Consider the following 19363-nt stretch of genomic DNA (forward strand, 5'->3'; position numbering starts at 1 on the left):
AGAGTGGGCTCCAGAGACCCGCGGAGGGTGTCCATTTCCACTCCTCCCGAATCCTGTGTGTGACGCTGCACATCTGGGGCAGCCAAGGAAAAGAGTCTAGTAGCCACATCTGGCTCACATGAAGAGAGAAACGCTGGTCAAGGTCACAGTCCTTTTATTTAATTGGAAATTTTATTAGTGCCACTAACCTCAGGGATGGAACTCCCAAGTTCAACAACCGAGAATTGTCAAAATATTTTACAGTTTATTCGATTCAACCCATTAACATTCCATCAGTGGGGAAGGAAGTACATAACTAGTATTTACACAAGTACTCAGACCCTGCTGGTCAGCTCCGGTCATGAGAAAATTACATTTTTCTTTTAAATATATATTTAACTATATGAACATGTACAATCAAAATTTTACAACGAATTAACCCCAAAATAGGCACTTAACCAGAGAACCCCGGCATGGCAGTGGACGTGGCTCCGTGTAGGCGCTGTAACTTAAAGAATGAGAAGCGTGTTTGGAATTTAGAGGGGAAAAGTGGAGTTTAATTGAATGTATGAGAGGCTTGAGACTCATTATTAAAATATGGAAGTAATAAAATCTTGTTTGAGGGAGGGTTGGAGGGGGGAATGATTGATTTGACCTGAATAAAAAAATATAAAATGCAAAGCCCGAATGTAGAGAGCTCAAAAAAGGACAGAAAAGTGCGAGTGATTCTGAACTGGCTCTTTGGAATAGGAAACATCCCCTGACCAAAAGGTTTACACTGAATTCTTCCCAAAACACTACTTCTGAATCCCAATAGAAGTGAATACTTTTTACCAAACTCTAAACCAATCGCACACTCACACTTAGGCGAAAGTGAAAAAAAAAATGACAGTAAACTGTACAGGGAAGAAGAGGGCTTCTGAGGAAGAGACTGATCAGTCAGCAGTTCATAATTACATGTTACTGCGTGTCACCGTCTGTCTGGGGAAGCAATGTTTTAAACAGATGTTTGACCAGACAGACGCCGATGAATGAAGAGTCTGAAGGGGAGACAAACATTTGCTGAAAGTAGAAATGTTTGACTCAAAGAGGTGAGAGGTCACTTGAAAGATGGTGGATGTAAAAACACCCACAAAGTAGGTTCACTATAAAGCCTTATATGTGCATAGATAAATAATGCAAAGTCAAACTCCCCTCTGCAGAAGTCAGAGGAGACACAGCACGTTTCCCCCTCACTGTTTCAACAAGTCTTTGAGCACTGCACCACCACTGGCTTCAGCGGAGACTGGCACTGGAGTGAAGGTGGGGAGAGAGTCCGAGATTGGCTTCATCAGCAAGTGACCTCCAGAGGTGCCGGAGCCTGGGTTGACAAGGAGCGGCACAGTGGTGGAGCGGGTCACCATGAAGGGGTTGGGTTCTCCGGTCCTCTTCTCTCCTGTGATGAAAGAGGAAAGGAAACCATAAAGCTCTGATCCACTTGGCTCTTGCTCCTCCGGTGGTTTACCTCCGCTGCCCGTCCGCCTGTGTGAAGCTGCACTCAGGGGTTTAATGTCCAGGACTGGAAGCTTTGGAGCAGGCATCGCTGGAGACGACTCCACCTCCAGGAACTTCACGAACATCTCTGAGAACGACTGTCACACGAGGGAACAACGGAATCACCTCTTGTTTATACTAGTCTACCACGACAGTTGCTGATCTCAATGCAGATTTATCACCAGCCGAAGGTCACTGCTAGTTGGGGTGATCCACCTTCACACTCAACAGCAGTTAATGTGAAGTGAGATGTTTATTTGATTGACAGGTGATTTCTCTTTGCTAAGATTTGTTCTAACTGTTTGTAGATGACAACTACAGAAAGCAGTGCAGCCCACTTCGCCCGGGTGTATCAACACATGAACGTAAGTCCGCCAGATTCTCCAACGGTCACTTGTTTTAGTTGCACATGGAAGCCTACTTGTTATTGTTTTTAATGAGTTTAAGTTTGACAATGGTTATACACGGCTTCCAACAATTAAACGCAACTCACATGCACAGCGCCCCTACTGGCCAGGTGTGGAATTGACACTGAATTTCCATGATAACGCTGAGTGCAGATGTTGTTGTTGTGATGGACGTATGACCAGCATTTACTAAAGGTTTGTTGAAGACAATATATAGCAATATTTTCAGATACTGTTTGAAAATGGCATCTGCTTTATACCTTTATCAGTATGGTCCACGGGGGTCAGAAAATACTGGATGACACACAAATCACCTCTGGCACAAGTCATGAATTCAAAACAAACGTTTGCAACTCCTTCCTTTTAATTTTCGGTCTACTTCTCACCGAGTTGATGGATTGGATGCTTGTCGGCCTGTCGGGTGAGTTGCTCTGAGATCCTCTGCCTCCCAACCAGCTTGATACCCAACCCGTAACACCATGCATTCGGTCCTCCTCCAACATCTGCAAGCACAAAGAGATAACACCTCAGTTAGAGACCCTTCGGGAGCAGCTTCCTCACTCACAGCCGACAGCAGCTGAACGGACCACACGTGTAATCTCACTGGTTTTACAGAGCGAGCTCCAAACAGCCCATGTCTGTCTAAAGCAGCTGCTTTTGTGGAACAGTTGGCAGCTGTAAACACCAGAGCAGGGGAAAATTTAAACATGAAGTGGATGAAGAACCGATGGAAAAACCTCAGACACAAATAAAATTGCTCCACAGAGACACAGCAACGACCCAATCACAGTCGGCTCCTCTTCAACTGTAGTACATTGCGGAATCATGGATCAAAGTTAGTAAATGCCAGGTGGGAGTTTTCACTTCAACTGGCTGTGCCGTGGTCAGAGTGACACAGATACACAGCAGAATCTACAACCAAAACACCAGGTGTTTACTCTGGCAGCAGATACCTCTTTTATCTGAAAAGTCAGGCTGACAGAAATGTAAACACAGATAAGTTTAGCCTCAGTTCAGCCACCAGTGACCCACAACAACATACTGACTAGGAGAATGAGGTAAACAACTATAAGTGAGAGGTTTACAGGCCTAAAACGATTATGAGCCAACAAATTCCTTCGTCTCACAAGAGACAGTAATGGTTTAAAGGGAGTGTCTCACCTTGTCAACGTCCTCTCTGCTAAGTCCCAGAACACTTCCCATGAGCCTCAGCACATCAGATCGCTTAGTCTTGGGTGTGTGGAAGTATCCCAGGAAGAGATTCCGCATCAAGACTCTAGAGGGGTCACATTTCAAATGTAAAATCCCAGCCTTCTCCTTGATGGACAGTTGCTTTATGAGGTTGATTTTCGCAGCTGGTGTAAAGACTCACTTGTCAATCTTCCCCTCTGTGCTGTTTAGAAGGTTCATCAGTTTCCTTTGTGCTTCTTCCAACATCTCTTGTCTCACATCAACTATAAACGAAGACACAACAAAGAGAGGATTGTTAGAAAGATTAATGGGTGAAAAATATATTGGAGAAAATAAAACGGTGTAAACAAATGATGACGGTTGAAGAGGTATGCAGTGCAGTGGAAGTGCAAGTGTTACAGATGGAAAAAAAGTTGTTCACAGACATGCCACAGAACCTATGCAATTTAAATGGGACCTTTTTGGCTTGAAGACAAGTAACAGGAAAGCAAAACAAAGAGGGAAAGTGGCCAGTTTAGTTTGGAAAGAAAATATGGAATCACTCAATTCTGAGGGGGAATCAGTTTTAGATTTCAAAAGGGACACCTGTAAGTAGTGCTCACACTTTGCAGAGCCGCAGCAACGAGAGGAATGACATGACACGCTCCAACTCCAGAGATTTGAAACAAAGCAAGTCAGAAAAGGTAAGGTTTCCATATAAGTCATCATCTGTGCCTAAAAACCTGGACCAACACGCCGGAAAGGTTGTAAAAGCAAACATACCGGAAGACCAAGGAAGAGACTTAAGAGTGAGGATGGAAAACCTTCAGCAAAATAAATATGGAACAAATGGGTGGAAACTGGAGTCAATAGTTACATCTGAACTGTAAAAAATGGCAGAAAGACCTAAAACTTAAATACAGCAAAGTTCAAGCTAAACAAAACAATGTTAGAAAGGGTAATGGAAAAGAAGTCGCGCACAAACGTCCACAGTCTCCAGTGCCGTCAGGGAAACACACCAGGGACGTAGCTGTTGTCACACCTCCAATAAATCCACAAGTTTTCTTTGACATTTTGGAAAATAATCAATTGAAAAGGCTCAGGAAAATGCCAGCACCATCAAGACAAATGACGATGTGTACTGCCATATGGCAAAAACTGTGAAACCTGTCATGGCCAGCGACACGATAAGTGTTTTTATACATACAGCTGAATGAACTTGAGCAGTGATTCTTTGCCAGGAGCTCCATTTTGTTCTTTATTTCTGTCTGTGAAGCTCACCTTGTTTTTTGAGTTCTTCCAGCTGCTCCTCCTTCAGATCAAGCTGATCAGTAAGTCTGGAGGCCGAGTCAAGCGCAGCATTGGCTTCATCCAGGTTTAACTGATAAAATACAGTCAAGCAGATTAACAAAGGAAACCATACGTTTTAGTACATAGATATCTCAAAAAACTATATCATATACTTGCCCTAATGTGGCAAGAGTATCACTATTTGCTAGATTAGATGGCCAACCCAGTCATGACAAGAGCAGAACACTGAGCTTCGATATTACTGTTGGTTCAGACCTGCAGTGCAGACACTTGGTCCCCCAGCTTCTGAGCTTTCCTTCTCCAGTCCTGCACCTCCTTCTTAAGCTTCTCCAGTTCTGCCGTGTACATGGCTTTTTCCTCTGTAATCAGAGAGCTTCGAATGAGCCAAAAACAATAAGGAGACTTACTATAAACAAGTGAGATGACATGCCTTGCTGAAATTGCTCTAGCACCATCTGCAGGTTGGAAAGTGAAACTGCATATTGGTTGACCTGCTCCTGGGAAACCCGGAGTTGGGTGAGAGCTTCATCCCGTTGTTTGACGGCGCCGCTCAGCTGCTCCTGCAGGGACTCCACTTGCATGTTGGCCTGCTGGCTGCACAACAAAGACACACATTTGCAAGAATAAATTAATATTATTGACAGCAATAGTCATGGCGTTGGTGATATTAAGCATGAAGAAAAACTTCCTCTCCTTTACTTACTGTTAATTACATTAATTGCTGTTGCTATGATCACCAAAGATGAGATACAAAATCTTGAAATTAGAAATATCCAAGTTAGCTGGCATAAATCAAACTATTTAAACAGGTCACTTCCAACCCACCTGGCACTCTCCACAGCACTCGAGGATGTAGCTAGCCGCTCGCCTAATAGTGACACCTTCTTGCGCAGATCGGTCTCCCGGTCCTCTGCAGCGAGAGCTTCCCGTGTGTAAACATCCTCCACTTCCAGCAAGTGATTCCGGAGCCTCTCCAGCTCCAACTTGAGCCGCTGCTCTTTGTCTTTCGTGTGCTGGAGCTGCAGAACAAGAAAGTCATTAGCAAGTCTGGTTTAAAAGCCAGAAAATGGAATATGAAAGACACCTCCGTTTGCAGTGCGGTCGTCTCCATCTGTTTCTGCTTTAGCGCCATCATCACTTGATCCCTCTCCTGCTGGAACGCCACTGCTTTTTCCTGCATGGACTTGATTTCATTCAGGAGCTGGTTGAGCTCACTGGACTTGCCCTGCGTCGCATCATCGAGACTTCTTGTTAAAGCTGTTTACATCTGAGCGATGGAGAAAACATCTGAACTCACCTGCTCTTTGCTTTTCAGCATCATCTCCACCGTCGCTGCTTTGTCACTCATGGCGCTCAACGCAAACTCCTTCTCCCGGAGCAGGAGCGACACCTGCATGTTGGTCTCCTGCAGGGCTCTGAACTCGGACTCCTTCTCCCTGGACCGGACCACTACCAGCTCGTTCTCCTCCTTCAGCTTCTTAGCATCCACCTCCAGAATAAGAGCCCTCTCTTTCAGGTTGGTCACGGCTTGCTTGAGCACCTCGTTGTCATTCTCGCGGTTCCTCAGCGTCTCACTGATCTGGGTGAGTTGGTCTCCTTTGGTTTTGATGAGCAGGTCCTTCTCCCTGACGGAGCGCTGCAGCGCCTCCAGTCGGTCCCTGACCTGCTGGGCCTCAGCGGCTTGAGTTCTCTGCTCGCTCTCAGATGCAGAAGCCGAGTTGGAGAGCCGGTGGTTGTTCTCTTGGAGAGTCCGAATCACACTCTCCTTCTCAGTTAGCTGTGTTCTTACAGACACAAGCTCTTCCTGCAGTTTGAGGGCCTCAACAGGCAAGGCTTGCACGGTGCTCTGAGCTTCAGCAGCAAAAAGAGTCTCAGCTGTGTGAGCAGTTACAGCCTCTGAAGTCTGAGCATGATCCAGTTTACCCAGCAGGACCTCCTTCGTGCTGCTCAGCTGGGTGATGGTTTGCTGCACCTGAGCAAGCTCCTGACTTAGGCTTCCCAACCTCCTCTCCTTCTGCTCGTAGCTCTGAATCAGCTTGGAGTAGTCGACACTGAGCTTGGAGCTGCAGTCGCTGTCGGCACAGACCTGACCCTGCAGCTTCAGCAGCTCTTCCTGCAGCTGTGCCGACTCGTGCTGCATGTTCTTGACGGTGGTGATCACCTGCTGCTTCCACTCCTCCATCTTCTTCACCTGCTGCTTCAGCGTGTCCCTTTCTTGCAGCAGCTCCTCAAACTGGTTGCTGCTGACGCCGCCGGACCCGGATCCGGAGTCCCCGCCGGATGCCTGCAGGACCGTCACCAGAGTTTGGCATTTCTGGGTCAGCGCGTCAATCTCGATATCTTTCTCTCTAATGATTCTGGAGAGGTTCTGAATGGTCTCCTTGAACATCTCCTGACTTCCTGACGGGTCGCTCATGTTTGAGAGTCGCTGGTTCTCCTGCTGCAGCTTCACCAAAGCGGCTTCCTTCCCTGCCATGATGTCGATGAGCCGTTGATAGTCGGACCTAAGTTGGCTGTTCTCGCGGGCTTTCTCGTTGAGCACAGCCAGCACTTGCTCTCGCTCCACGGCGTACGCCTGCAACTGCTGCTGGAGGAAAAGCACATCCTGACTGTTGCCTCCTCCCAAAGAGACTCTGGCATGAAGTGCCTGTATCTCCAGATCCTTCTGCATGATCATCTGGGAAAGCTTGCCCACCTCATCCCGCGTCACCACCATCTGATCCAGCTGCTCTGTGAGCGACAAGTTCTTCTCATTCAGTTGACTAATTTCAGTTTCCTTCTCCTTCATGCCCTTCACTAGCTTCTCAATCTCCGCCTTTGACAGGTCATGCTTCTCGTTGCCATTCTCCTGGTTCATGGACTGTGTCTTCTCTTCCTGAAGAATCACGTCACCCTCCACTGTAGGGGAATCGGCACGGATGCTTTGCTGTAGCCGAGCGATCTCTTCGTCCCGAGCAAGGATCAGTCTGTCGTAGTTGAGCGTGGTCTGCTGATACCGAGCCTGAGCCTGCTCCAATTCGCTCTGCTGAACTTGATAAGACTGCTGCGCCAGAAGCAACGAAGCCTTCTGCTCCTCCGTGGTTCTTCTCAGGGATTGGACCTCCTCTTCAAGATGACTGCTGGAGGACTTCAGCTGGGTGATCTCCGTCTCCAGCTCTGTGATGAGGTCCAAAGTCCGAGGCTCAGCAAGAGCCTGAGGTCTGCTCTGCTGATCCTTGATCCGGTCGATTTCTTCTTTCAAATGACTGTTCTCCTCCTTCATTCCGCTCAGTTGTTTCTCCTTCTCATCCAGTGCCAGCCTCAGAGTTTCAGCTTCCTTTGTCAGGACCGAAACACTGTTGTCCATCTCCACCTGCATATCTGCTGCGTTCCGCTTGAACGTCTCAATTAGCGTTTCATTCTCCTGAAGCAAATCAGACAGTTGTTTTTGTCCTGCAACAGTCATGGAGAGCATTTCATTGGTGTCCTTGTGGTCAGATGTCAGTTGGTCCATCTCTCTTCTCAGCTGAGCGATCGTCGCGTCCTTCTCCTGGTTGAGTTTGATGGCCCGCTCGTGGTCCGTTTGTAATGCCGAAGCATCCATCGATCGTGCACGGGTCAACTCATCTATCGTGCGCTGATACTGCTTTGCCTGTTCTGACTGGGTATTCTCAGCCTGTCTCAGCTCACCATCAAGTTGACTGATCTCCAGCTTCAGAGCTTCGATGCGGGTTTCCTTCTCCTTCACTGTTCTATTCAGTACTGCTTGACTTTCCTTCATCTGCTTGCTTAGCTGCTCCACTTTTTCCAGAGCTTCCTGAAGCCCCTCCTTCAACTTCCGGTTCTCCATCTTTAACTCGTACTCCTCTGAAATAAGTTTCTCTTTAGCACCACGTGATTCATTTAATTCTCTCATGAGGTCCGTCAGCTCCGCCTCTTTGCTTGCGAGCTGATCAACAACACTTTGCACTTCATGACTTCTCTCACCACTTTGACTCAGCTCTTCCTTGGTGGCCAAAAGATCAACCTCCTGTTCCTGTAAGGTCTTCTTCAGCGTTACAACTTCCTTTTGCGCCTCCTTCGCTTTTGACCGCGACTCTCTGAGGTCGTCCTTCAGCTCTTGCACTCTACGTTCTAACTGCTGTTTGGCCATATGCAGGTCATTTAGGGTGAATGCACTCTGGCTTAACTTCTCGTTTTGGCTCTCCAGCTCGTGCTCCAAGGTCTTCTTCTCCTCTTTGGTTGCATTGTGTTCTGCTGTCACTCTCAATAGCTCCGCTTCAGACTCTTTAAGCTGAGCAGAAAGTTGCTCCCGAACTGAGATCATGTGCTGGTGAGAAGGAGAGGGATAAAGTCATTTCAAGTTTTTTGTAACTTCAGGATAGAAGCTCTGGACAAGCAGCACTTCCACCCTCAGATAAACAACAGCAGACGGACGGCACGTCAAAAATCTGATACCTGGGTGGCTTCTTGATTCTGAATGTCTAGTTTCTCCAGGTCTGCCATGAGGGTTTGACATTCCTCCTCAGAAGATCTCAACGCTTCTGCTTTCTTTTTCAGCTCTGTCTCCAGTGAGTTCAGCATCTCCAGATTCTCCTCTCCACTATTTCCCATTGGCTCCTCTGCTGCTTTGAGTTTCTCCTGTAGCGCCACCTACCAAAAAAGGGCTTTGTCAATATTGGTTTGAATAAGCCGTTGTAAACCCATAATGCACTGCAACAAGTGAAGCTGTAAACATACAATATAAGAACGCAGATTTGACATGGCTAGTCGAAGAAAACAAATGCTTATATTATGAATACATGTACCAAATAGCCAGGGGAAGAAGAAGCCCCAAAAATATGCTTGAAGTTAAACTAGAGCAGCAAACCTTTTCTTGTTCCAAAGCCTCATTCTCTTGTCTTAAGGACCCGATGATGGTGTTCAGCTCTAAAATGTCAGCATGTTCGACTTCCTCGCCCTGCTCTCCCTTGATTTTTCGGGCAAAAAAAAAGTCATTAATCAAACTGAAATGGACTGAGAAGCAAGGTATGGAAACATATGCTTGCCTCTGCAGGATTCTTCAAACGCTCAATTTGTTCCTCAGCAGCTGAAAGAAAAAAGATGTTTTAATTTCAACAGCAGGTGGATGACTAAAATATTTGGAAACACAACCAGCATATATTTGATAAATCTGCAATTGCCTTTAAGAGCAGTTTGGGGATGCAGACATAAACCAGCATGGTTGAAAATGTCAAAAATGATCACCTGCAAGATTTTTCTTTAACGCTTGGATCTCCTGTTCCAGCTGAGCCTTCTGCATTGCCTTGCCTTCCTGCTCTTGCACCCGAGTCTGGAGCTCAGCCACTGACGTTTGAAGGCGAGTGTAATTCTCCAGAAGCCCGATGTTTTCCACCTGAGCCTCTTCCTTCTCCAGCTGCAGTGAGGTCTGTTTTCTCAGTGCCTCCTCCAGGCTGGCTTGCAGCTCACAAACCTCCTTCTCCTTCTGCTCTGCTGCTTTCTGCAGCGAATCCACAGCTCTCTGGAGCTCAAGTATCTTGGTGTTGTCTTGAGAACTTTCTTTTTCACCCCCTGTGGAGAAATGGGTGAGTGCAAGTGAAAATTGAGAGCTAGAATCAGCGTAAATGAAACAAAAAGTTAACCAACCCTGGCTCTGTTCTTCAAGCTCCTCTATCCGTTCCTCATACTCTGCCAGCTCCTCTCTGTGACGCCGGGTGACGTCGGCCAGCTTCTGTCGTTGGGCGTCCTGCAGAGCAGCCAGTTCGTGCTGGTGCTCGTCCACCTCACGACCCATCTGCTCTCGAAGATCCTGCTCCAGAGGCGTGACCATTATCACAAGGTTTTGTTTAGGAAGTCACTTTCAGATGATCAAGAACTCACCTTGATTGTTCTGTGCAGTTTCATAATCTCACCCTGATCACCATTTCCGTTCCCTGCTGACGCTGAGGCCTGAACAAAGAGCAACAAACAACTTACTCACAATAAATAAGGTTTAAATTCAAATTTATTGTAAACTCACCGACCTACTGGAATTACATTTAGATAAGAATCTAACACTCACTCTATAAAAGTTCTAACTATAAAAAAGCCACAATGTAATTCACAAGCCAACTCAAGGGATTCCTCTGCTCACCTCTGACATCCTCCTCCAGTGCGCCACCTCGACCTCCAAACGATGGACTTCTGACGACAGCCGGTTGATCTCCTGCTGCGACCAGATGACATCACTGAGATCCACCTCATCGCCGTGGAAGCCCTGGTGCGACCCCGAAGAATGTGTCAGGAAAGTGGAGGCGGAAGAAGAGGCAGTGGTTGAGGCTGAGGTAGTGACTGGTAACAGAGCGGGGCCGACAGAGGACGCCTGCGCTGAGCGCTGCAGCTTCTGTATCTCTTCCTGGAAGCCACTTTGTCTTGCTTTTAGGTGGCTGATTTCCACCTGGGCGAAGACGAACAAAATTGAATCCAGAATAAATCCACTCACACATAGTGAATATTTGTTATGAATTTCTTATGAATGATTTAGGTTTAAAAGTCTCTTTCTACACAGAATATACTTACATCCTTCTGCTGCAGGAGAATTCTGTAATCTGCTGACTGTCGCTTTATCTGAATCTCTGCTGCCTCCAGCTTCTCCTCTAGTTCAGCATGGATCTTTTTTAATCTCTCGTACTGCAGACAAAATCATCCAAAACAGTCACAACCAAATGTAATTATCTCCCCCACATTGATGGTTCCCAGGATTATGTATAGACATACAAAATAGATTAGTTATTCACAGCACAGATTCAATGTTTACACGACGATATTAAATTATCACCTCAGATTTTTGGGTGGCAAATGAAGCCTCCACTTCCTCCAGCTTAGAGTTGGACATCTGGAGTTGTGTAGCAGGATCTGCAGTTATATGAGGAAACACTCACTTTCAATAGACACAAACAGACACAGGAATACTACTGACAAGGTGTATGAGAGCTCTATAATAGAGAAACCACAGAAGACCAATCCTAAGTGGTTCTTACTGAAATGGAGGATGTTTACTCCTAGAAAACTACAGTGAAAATGATAGAGGTCGTGGCCTGTCTGAACTACACTGTGGAATATGCGGCCTTCAACCATACAAACCAGAAAAGCTTTAGAATATTGTGGTGTGCAGGATGGAAAAAAAAGGAAATTAGGTAAATGAATTTTAAAAAGAGCAAATACGGCACTTCATTGACATACATGAGTAAACAAATAAACTGAAATGTGTGACATCCGTGACTTCAAAGTCTGTTCAGACATGATGTTTGACTGAATCATAAACTAATGACAAAGCAGTAGTGCAAAAACTATTGTTATTCAGAAGCTAATAAATGAAAAATAAAGTCCTACACAGTGCTCAAGCGGTCATGAGTACACAGAGGTCAGTAATATTGAGCTGAAGACAAGAAACCAAAAACTGCAGGAACCTCAAACTCAGCATAAATACAAAGGTTGTGTCAACAGTGCTCAAGTACCTCTTCAGAGAGTGGAGAGTAGGAGATGACAGGCCAAAGTTCTCCTGTTTTCTAATGGTTATTGGTTCATTTTACGGAACCAAGAATTACTGTGTGCAATAAAATAGTGTGATACAAAGTGCAAAAAGATAGTTTCAGGAAAATAAAGCCGGTGAAGTCAATTGCATGGGTTTTCTTCTTAGACAAGCTTGTGACTCTAATTCAGTCTTGAGGTTCATGTGCATGTTTGTATCACGGGGAACTGTGTTAGAGACGTGTCATGTTCACTGTCGGTCCCCACAGCATGACAGACATCTATCCAAAACCTTTTTTTTTTTAAATCTTGCTCCATACATGACATGTGACACAGAACGATTGGAGACGATGCGCTGTAAGAAGTGTGTACACAGCAGCTTACCTCCAACTTCCTCCACTCCTTCCAGTAACATATCTTTGGTGAAGTTTGAGATCTGTCCCGTGAAGGACGACAGGCTGCCCCCGACCTGACCCAGGGACTGTCCGAGGCCGGAGCCGATTCCTCCCAGCCACGATGACATGTTTACGGGCGGTGAAAAACAAACAACAACAAAAACAGAGAGAGGCTAAGGGGCTAGCCTAGCTTCAACTATACACGAGGTAAAGTTAGTCGGGCATAAAGCTTAGCCGAAATGAAGCATGTTTCAGCTTGAGCGTTGCCTTTGACGAGTAACTCTCTTCTGGGCTGGGAGACGGTCACTTAGCCCCGAGCCGGTTCGGGTTAATAACAGCTGATTCGTACCGCAGGTATTCACCACGAGTAAAGCTTCATTCTTGCGCCGTCGCCCAGCAAATACCTTCAGCAGGTTTCCTGAGTCGGAGCCTGTCTCGGTTAAAGGGGTTTCTGTAGTTTTCAAACACTGTAGCTGGAAGAAAGTGCCACCTCGACAACGTTAGCCATTGTCGGCTTGAGCTGCGGGACGATGGCTGCTGCTGCTGTCAGCTTTGACGTGGACACACACAGCAGGGGCGCGGTGCATTGTGGGTAGCAGGAGAAACAGCGGCAGGCTCGGTTAAGTTTGACTCAAAATAATTTTTACGAGAAAGCAAACATATATTTATATTATCCTTTAGACACGTGGGATGTTCTTACGATGAAGTCTACATCAATTTTTATTGTATGACCTCCTATGTCTTTTATCAACAAGGTCAAGTCATATAAAATCTTGATATTTTAAATTACTCTAAGTAGTGCAAAACAAAAAAAAAGTTCTGCTCCCTCCATTACGAGGCAACAGTAGTAGTTTAATATTGAAATCAGTAAATTACATCAACTACGATGCAAAATATCCTTTCATATTTTCATATATTCATAATTTAAAACACAACTGCAAACCACCAGACTGATCAGTACATCATTATTACGCTTTATTTTGGCATGCAAATTTAGATCTATATCTATACAATCTAGATGTTAATACCTTTTCAATGTTATGCTTGCAGAAGCACAATTCTAAATGTTGTGTTCTTTTTTCATTTTTGAGGTACGAAGCCTAACAAGGGTTGGTGATGTATACATAATATCCCAGTTTGGTATCAGAGGAAAGAATACTCTACTAATAAGTGAAAATGAATTGACAATAAATGCAAATGTTTACCTTAAGCAAGAATAATTGACTATTCCACATATGAGTTTATACTCATAGTCAAATGTATAATACATGTAAATATTTAACAATACAACACAGACTGAAAAATACAATTTATTTAGTCTCTGTAACTGACACAACAGATCTGCCATTCTTCAGTAAAGATCAGATAAAGTAAGCGGATTCACACCATTCCACATTGTAAAAACAATGAAAGACAGACACTACTTCATATCTCATTTAATAAAATTTCTTTACAGTGTTAAATACAACCTCTTGGAGGAAGTCTGAAAGCATTAGAGCAGAGGAATAAATTTGATGCCCATTCAAGACCCCCAATCCATATTTCCATCACCAATAAATACACTATCGGTAATATCTTAAAACATGATAGCTACAGGCCTTCAAGGAAGTACTCTGAACTCAGCATGTGTGTGCAAAACCAGACCAGTCAGCCAAATGCACCCTTCTTGCATAAATAGAACTTGTTCAAAACGAATTATCTTCCGTCTGGATGACCATGATGCATTTCTGGGGTGTAAGTCAGCAGAACAATCATGACCCATAGGTGCAGCAGTGCCTGGGGAAAGAGGTATATCCATAAGTCATCAAGAATTCACCTTCAGAATGTTCACGTTCATACTCACTATGTACACAATGACGAAGACTCTGGCTATCGGGTAGCGCCTCAAGAAGATTCCTAATCTTATGCTGAAAAGAAAAAGAAAATAGTTGTGCAGCCACACTCCAGAGTTGGAAAACACAAATGAAATAACACATTGGATGTGGATTGTGAAGAAAAAAACAATGTCTTAAACAAAGAAAAAACTGCTTATGAGTGTGAAAGTTTTAATTACATATCACCTATGCAACTGTGTTTACATGTAAAGGCAGTCTTAGTGGCAAGTGTTGTAACATGGCAAAAGGCAGTATACGTTTGTACAGATGTAATTACACTAAGTAACCGTAGAGGGCGACAGAATAGCTCTTTACTTAACGTCATTCTTTGCTTGAAAACTCACCTGAAACGATCGATTGTGCTCGCAGCCTTGCGTACTTTGCCATACACCCCCGGAGTTTCATGATCACTGAAGAGAACTGGTGCGTTTCTTTGTCGTGCTGCTGTGAGTTTAAAGCACAGAGAGCGTTTATACATTTGGCACGTGAATATCAGGAAATAGTAAAAGGAAGAACAGTTTGGTAGGAAGATGTTGAGGTTGTAACTGCCAGGCAAAAGGTGGAGAGGAAGGCCAAAGAGGAGATTGATGGAGGTGGTGAAGGAGGACATGGGGAGAGAAGAGGAAGCAGAGGACAGGGTGAGATGGAGGAAGATGATCCGCTGTGGCGACCCCTGAAGGGAGAAGCCGGAAGGAAAAGAAGAAGAAAAAGGAAGAACAGCAAGCAGACAAAAAGAATGCAAATGAATAATGTACTCAGATAATAAACAAGATAAGACAAACTTGTATAACTCCAGCGGAAATTGTGGTGACAGAAGCAGAATCCTACCTGCTCCCTCTAGATTGCTCATGTTGATGGCCTGTGCACTCTGACCCGCCTGTGTGCTCTTCAGTTGCTGCTCCAGACGCTCCAGCTGGAACACCAGTGAGCTGTTTTCTGTTCCCATTGCTTCCAACATGGTCTGTTTCTGAATCAGCGTCTCCGTCAGCTGGCGGAGTCGATTCTCCAGCTCTAGTTGGCTGCTGCTGCCCAGGGTCTTATTGGTCAACTGGAGATGAGCACAGTTCAAATATTAAACTCCAACTCATGTCCCAATAGGCTTCAGTAGACTCACCTGGTTTCTTAGCTTCTGGATTTCATCCTCTCTGTCTTTTAGCCGGCTTTGCAACGTAGTTTTGGCTCGATGATGCTCTTCCTCTACATACTGAAGCTCCTATTAAAGGATATACATATATGCACACTGATGTTTTTAAACAGTTCACAAGGACCAATATGGACTTCCGTTATAAAAAACTGGAGCTCTTTGTCTCTCTGTTGCTATTTTTAAGAGAATTACTCTAAGGAACCAAACTGTTAAGCAGTATTGATAATGGAATCATCAGAATTGTTAAAATCAATTCCCACAGAAACATTTCAAAGAAGAGAATATATTTCTTCTGGACATACCTGTTTGTGTCGCTCCACCTCAGCTTCCAACTCCTGTTTGGCTCTGGTCTGTAAGGCCTGCTGCTCCTGCAGCTGGACCTGCTGCTCACGCCACGCCTCCGTCTCAGTCAGAGCCTGTGTCTCCAAATCCTGGGAGAGAGAAAATGTCCAACCTGAACAGCTAGTAGCAAGTGGTCATAATCTTATTGATCCTCTGCATACACACCTCAAGCACATTAGTTTATATCTGCTAAATTACCTGGGCTGGAGCCTCATGATATATTCAGCAACTTTCTATTCACTCACCTGTATTTCAGATCGAAGTGTGTGCACTTGTCCCTGCAGTTTTTGTATCTCCTCCTTCTGCAGCTCTTTCTCATGACGCAGCTCCTCCATTTCCATCGCCATAGCCCCACTGCCGTCCAGCGTTTCCAGGCCAGATCCCTCCTTCAGACTGCTGATCAACTTCTCTTTGGACTGTTTATAAGGAGAACATACACATTGAGATTAACCTGTAAGGAGGCAGGACGGTCATTCATCAGTTGTTGATTTAAATCGATCTCACTTGTAATATTCGCGACGCTTTGTGTTTGTAGTCCTGCAGCTCCTGCTTGGCGTTCTCAGCCGCAGCTTTGGCTCCTCGCAGTTGCTGCTGAAGTTCCTCCGTCTTGATCTTCTCCTCCGTCGCTCGCCTTTCTGCTGCAGTCACATTCTCGGCTAGTGTCTGGCGTTCAGCTTCCAACTTGGACAAACGGCTTGAAAATTCACTCTGGAAAAGAGCGCATCATTTTTAAACAATTCTACTCCACGAGAGCCTTCAGATGTTGTTGCTTTTTCCCCACAAATCTCTTGCACCTGCATCTGTCGAAAGCTGTCCTCTCCCCTGCGAACAGCCTGCTCGGCCTCTCGCAGCCTCTCCTGCAATGACTCTATTGCTTGTGAATGCACACTGCTGCCCTCAGTGTGGTCAAGCACCATTCTAAACACAGAAATCGAAGCGAGAATGAGCATCCCACAAGGGAAATTTACATTAAATTAACAGCAACAGGGAAAGCACCTTGATTTCTCCTTCTGTGCCTCTTCCAGTGCCACACTGCGTGACTTCAGCAGCTGGTCTGCCTCATCGAGTCTTATTTTGAGAACAGCAAGTTGCCCGTCTTTGGCGGACAAGGTCTCTGTGAGGTCATCAACCTGCGACCGCAACTCCCTCATGGCTCTGTCACTCTGAGATTGCTCGGAGTTCCACCTGTCAGCTCGTAACCGGGCGTGGTTTAACTCTACAAGGGAGACTCGGTCAGAAAAACAAGCACAGCCCATGTTTGAGGATCGCCTCACCGTCCTGGATGTCTTTAGCCCGCTGTATCACCGAAGCCATCTCCTGGTTCAGTGAAGCCACTTCACTGCGAAGGAGCTGGTTCTCCAGACGCAGACTGGACATGATCTGACTCTGCGGCTCCTCTGCACGGAGGGACTCCTGTCTGCCGGGCTCCGGGGGGACAGCCATGTCGGAGTCTGAACCCTCAGGTGTGTCAGTTGCAGCTATGACAAGACAGAAATATACATTTAGCAATGTGGTGTTTGTGCAGAAGAACATACTTCAAATGCTCTCACAGCAGATCATTGTTTTGGAATGCCGGCCCTGCAACCACTACATGAGGCCTTTGATGACTCCAAGCAGTATTCTGTGGTCAGCATGCTAGCATCAACCGTCTGTCAGCACAGACTGGACCACATTGCAGACCAATACTGCAGGAAACTTTGATGGCTTTGTGTGTGTCGCTCAATTGTGACGCACCTTTGATTTGGCTTCCTTGCAACGTTTTTTAATATAAAGCCACTTGTATGTCATTGATTGGAACGGTCAAGCTGTTTAGTATTTTTAACTAGCATAATGACACAGAATTCAGTCAATAATGAGCAAACGTTGGATCCCAGTAGATTCATCACAGAGTTTAGCAAGACTAGACTTTGTTCATGAATATACAAACAGTTGCCTGCAACGATACAAAATCAAATGTTGGATTCGAGCAGTGTGTCACAAGTGTAAACCTTTTATTTTATTTGATGATTTAAAGACTTAACAGGCCCTTCTAATCTAGGTTCTAATGTAGTTCTAGTGATAATAATGCAATTCATAATATGAAACACATCCAACTTCTTTTTAATATGTAAAATAATACCAAACAATTTTAATTCCAAAAGTGCAATCACCATCAATTGAAATACCTCACTGTCCATTGGTCTGCCATCAATGTTGTGGGCCAAGATTATAGTATTATAGTAATAAATGATAATAATAACTACTACTTTTCGCAGTAATATGTGGCGCAGTACCTTGGTCCTTGGCAGAGTTCTCGTCCGGTGTTTTGTTGCTATGACCAGACAGCGAGCTGTAGCTGGACGCTCTGGAAACACCTCGTGTTGAGGGAGGCGTGGATGGCGCCGAAGGGTTGGTTGACGGCGGTGGCGTTGGATTTTTCAACTCCACCACCGGCGCCACTTTTAATATGTCACGTCTGGAGTCTCTCCTGGCGGTTGGGGGCTCGGAGCTGTTTAAAAAGTCAAAGAGCATATCGTCGTCCACATCCTGCTCACTCTTCTTGGGCCTCACAAAGCCAGTGGAAGCTTTTGGGTTATGAGCACTGGCCAAAGAACCAGAGGGAGAACTTGAGACACCAGCTGTCCCAGCCATGAGAGTCGCATTGGATTTCTTGATGTTGCCCGCAGCTGCGGAGATGTAGCTGGATGTGTTCCGAGAATGTTCAGGGACATGGTATGCTGTAGATGGGCCGTCAGTGTACTTTTGGCTGTTGTATTCTGGGGTAGCAGCCGAATCACCTTCGTAGAATGACATTCGCGATGATGATCTGGTCTCATTGTTGTGTAGTGCAGTGGCTGCTCCTTGATCCATTTTGTTCAGGAAGTCTTCAGCCTTCCCAGCAATCTCCGCAAACCAAGACATTTTGCAATCTATTTGGGGAAACCCAAATACAAGAAAAAAACAAAATGAGATTTATAGGACAAGTATCGGGTGATTGCATTTTTTAATATATAAACAGGAAACAAAATCAGCTGATTCGGATGCATTTTCCTTCACAAAATGAAGGCCTACGTGAAACGCTATGATTTGATCTCTACTCTCCCTTAACGTTTGAAGGAAATTAACTATGACTGTAATGTGTATGAAATACAAAAAACGACGCTTATTTTTTTTGCATCGCATCAATACACCATACATGGAACATGATCTTGGAAGGGATTTCGGGTGAATACAAGCTTACTGATACACGTCTTTCCTTGTAGAATAAGAAAAATAGGACTTTAATATCCTTTGTATGCAGCGTGTTTAGCTTACTCAAATGAACATCGCAACACAATTACATTGAAGACTTAACATGACGGGATAGCGCCACCGGTGTGAAGCTGCAACACAAAATAATGTAACACAAAATTGCTAACAGATTAGCTGGTTAGCTCGGGAAAGATTGCCACTTACCGTTATCAGCGACGCACCAATGACAGAAAATGTGACTCGGCTATATATCACAGATGTTATACGGCAAAACGAGGTACAAACATGCTTTTGATATAAACACGATCCCCGAACATTATCAGCCACATAAAACAGGAGGTAAACTTCTCAATACGTGGACCAGGAAGCTGCTTCCGAGTATAGGACCCAACAACAGTGTGCCCGCAGCAAAGCCTGAATAAAAAAAAAATAATAAAAAAAGCTGAACTATAATAGGAAAAATATTTAACTTACAAAACGTATACCACT

At 45.0% G+C, this 19363-nt stretch overlaps 2 protein-coding genes across 4 annotated transcripts; both read right to left on the reverse strand.

Annotated features, from left to right (window-relative positions):
• Window positions 1-183: 183 nt before the first annotated feature.
• Window positions 184-12840, reverse strand: trip11 (thyroid hormone receptor interactor 11). 2 transcript variants are annotated; one of them, XM_053844599.1, is made up of 21 exons: window positions 12273-12840; window positions 11197-11273; window positions 10938-11048; window positions 10513-10815; window positions 10260-10328; window positions 10026-10188; window positions 9627-9950; window positions 9428-9468; window positions 9250-9348; window positions 8838-9032; window positions 5698-8709; window positions 5485-5625; window positions 5226-5419; window positions 4831-4994; window positions 4656-4759; window positions 4371-4470; window positions 3292-3373; window positions 3081-3195; window positions 2306-2422; window positions 1484-1610; window positions 186-1414 (listed from the first exon to the last, which is right to left on the reverse strand). In XM_053844599.1, exons 1-21 carry the CDS (start codon window positions 12409-12411, stop codon window positions 1212-1214), a joined length of 5880 nt encoding a protein of 1959 aa, XP_053700574.1. In that variant the 5' UTR covers window positions 12412-12840; the 3' UTR covers window positions 186-1211. The 2 variants fall into 2 exon arrangements, with proteins under 2 accessions (XP_053700573.1, XP_053700574.1); XM_053844598.1 differs by having other exon boundaries at window positions 184-1610.
• Window positions 12841-13586: 746 nt separating this feature from the next.
• Window positions 13587-19258, reverse strand: golga5 (golgin A5). Of its 2 annotated transcripts, XM_053845316.1 has the most exons (13): window positions 19079-19258; window positions 17917-18552; window positions 16918-17121; window positions 16640-16859; window positions 16438-16561; window positions 16148-16351; window positions 15889-16059; window positions 15604-15732; window positions 15272-15370; window positions 14986-15205; window positions 14502-14601; window positions 14127-14190; window positions 13587-14059 (listed from the first exon to the last, which is right to left on the reverse strand). In XM_053845316.1, exons 2-13 carry the CDS (start codon window positions 18542-18544, stop codon window positions 13979-13981), a joined length of 2244 nt encoding a protein of 747 aa, XP_053701291.1. In that variant the 5' UTR covers window positions 18545-18552; window positions 19079-19258; the 3' UTR covers window positions 13587-13978. The 2 variants fall into 2 exon arrangements, with proteins under 2 accessions (XP_053701291.1, XP_053701292.1); XM_053845317.1 differs by lacking the exons at window positions 13587-14059; window positions 14127-14190; window positions 14502-14601 and adding an exon at window positions 14610-14830.
• Between the last annotated feature and the right edge of the window lie 105 nt (window positions 19259-19363).

The sequence above is a fragment of the Synchiropus splendidus genome, chromosome 16, assembly GCF_027744825.2.
Source record: "Synchiropus splendidus isolate RoL2022-P1 chromosome 16, RoL_Sspl_1.0, whole genome shotgun sequence".
Taxonomy (NCBI): domain Eukaryota; kingdom Metazoa; phylum Chordata; class Actinopteri; order Syngnathiformes; family Callionymidae; genus Synchiropus; species Synchiropus splendidus.

What these genes read in the sequence shown, in the direction of transcription:
- trip11 (XM_053844598.1), bottom strand. Translation starts at nt 12,411, where the DNA reads ATGTCATCGTGGCTGGGAGGAATCGGCTCCGGCCTCGGACAGTCCCTG. An exon ending in TTCTCCTGCAGCAGAAGGAT is followed by an intron (nt 10,816 to 10,937) that starts GTAAGTATATTC and finishes GTCTTCGCCCAG; the next exon opens with GTGGAAATCAGCCACCTAAA. An exon ending in GTTTGAAGAATCCTGCAGAG is followed by an intron (nt 9,349 to 9,427) that starts GCAAGCATATGT and finishes CGAAAAATCAAG; the next exon opens with GGAGAGCAGGGCGAGGAAGT.
- golga5 (XM_053845316.1), bottom strand. Translation starts at nt 18,544, where the DNA reads ATGTCTTGGTTTGCGGAGATTGCTGGGAAGGCTGAAGACTTCCTGAAC. An exon ending in AGGTGGAGCGACACAAACAG is followed by an intron (nt 15,371 to 15,603) that starts GTATGTCCAGAA and finishes ATCCTTTAATAG; the next exon opens with GAGCTTCAGTATGTAGAGGA. An exon ending in AGCACAATCGATCGTTTCAG is followed by an intron (nt 14,191 to 14,501) that starts GTGAGTTTTCAA and finishes TTTTCTTTTCAG; the next exon opens with CATAAGATTAGGAATCTTCT.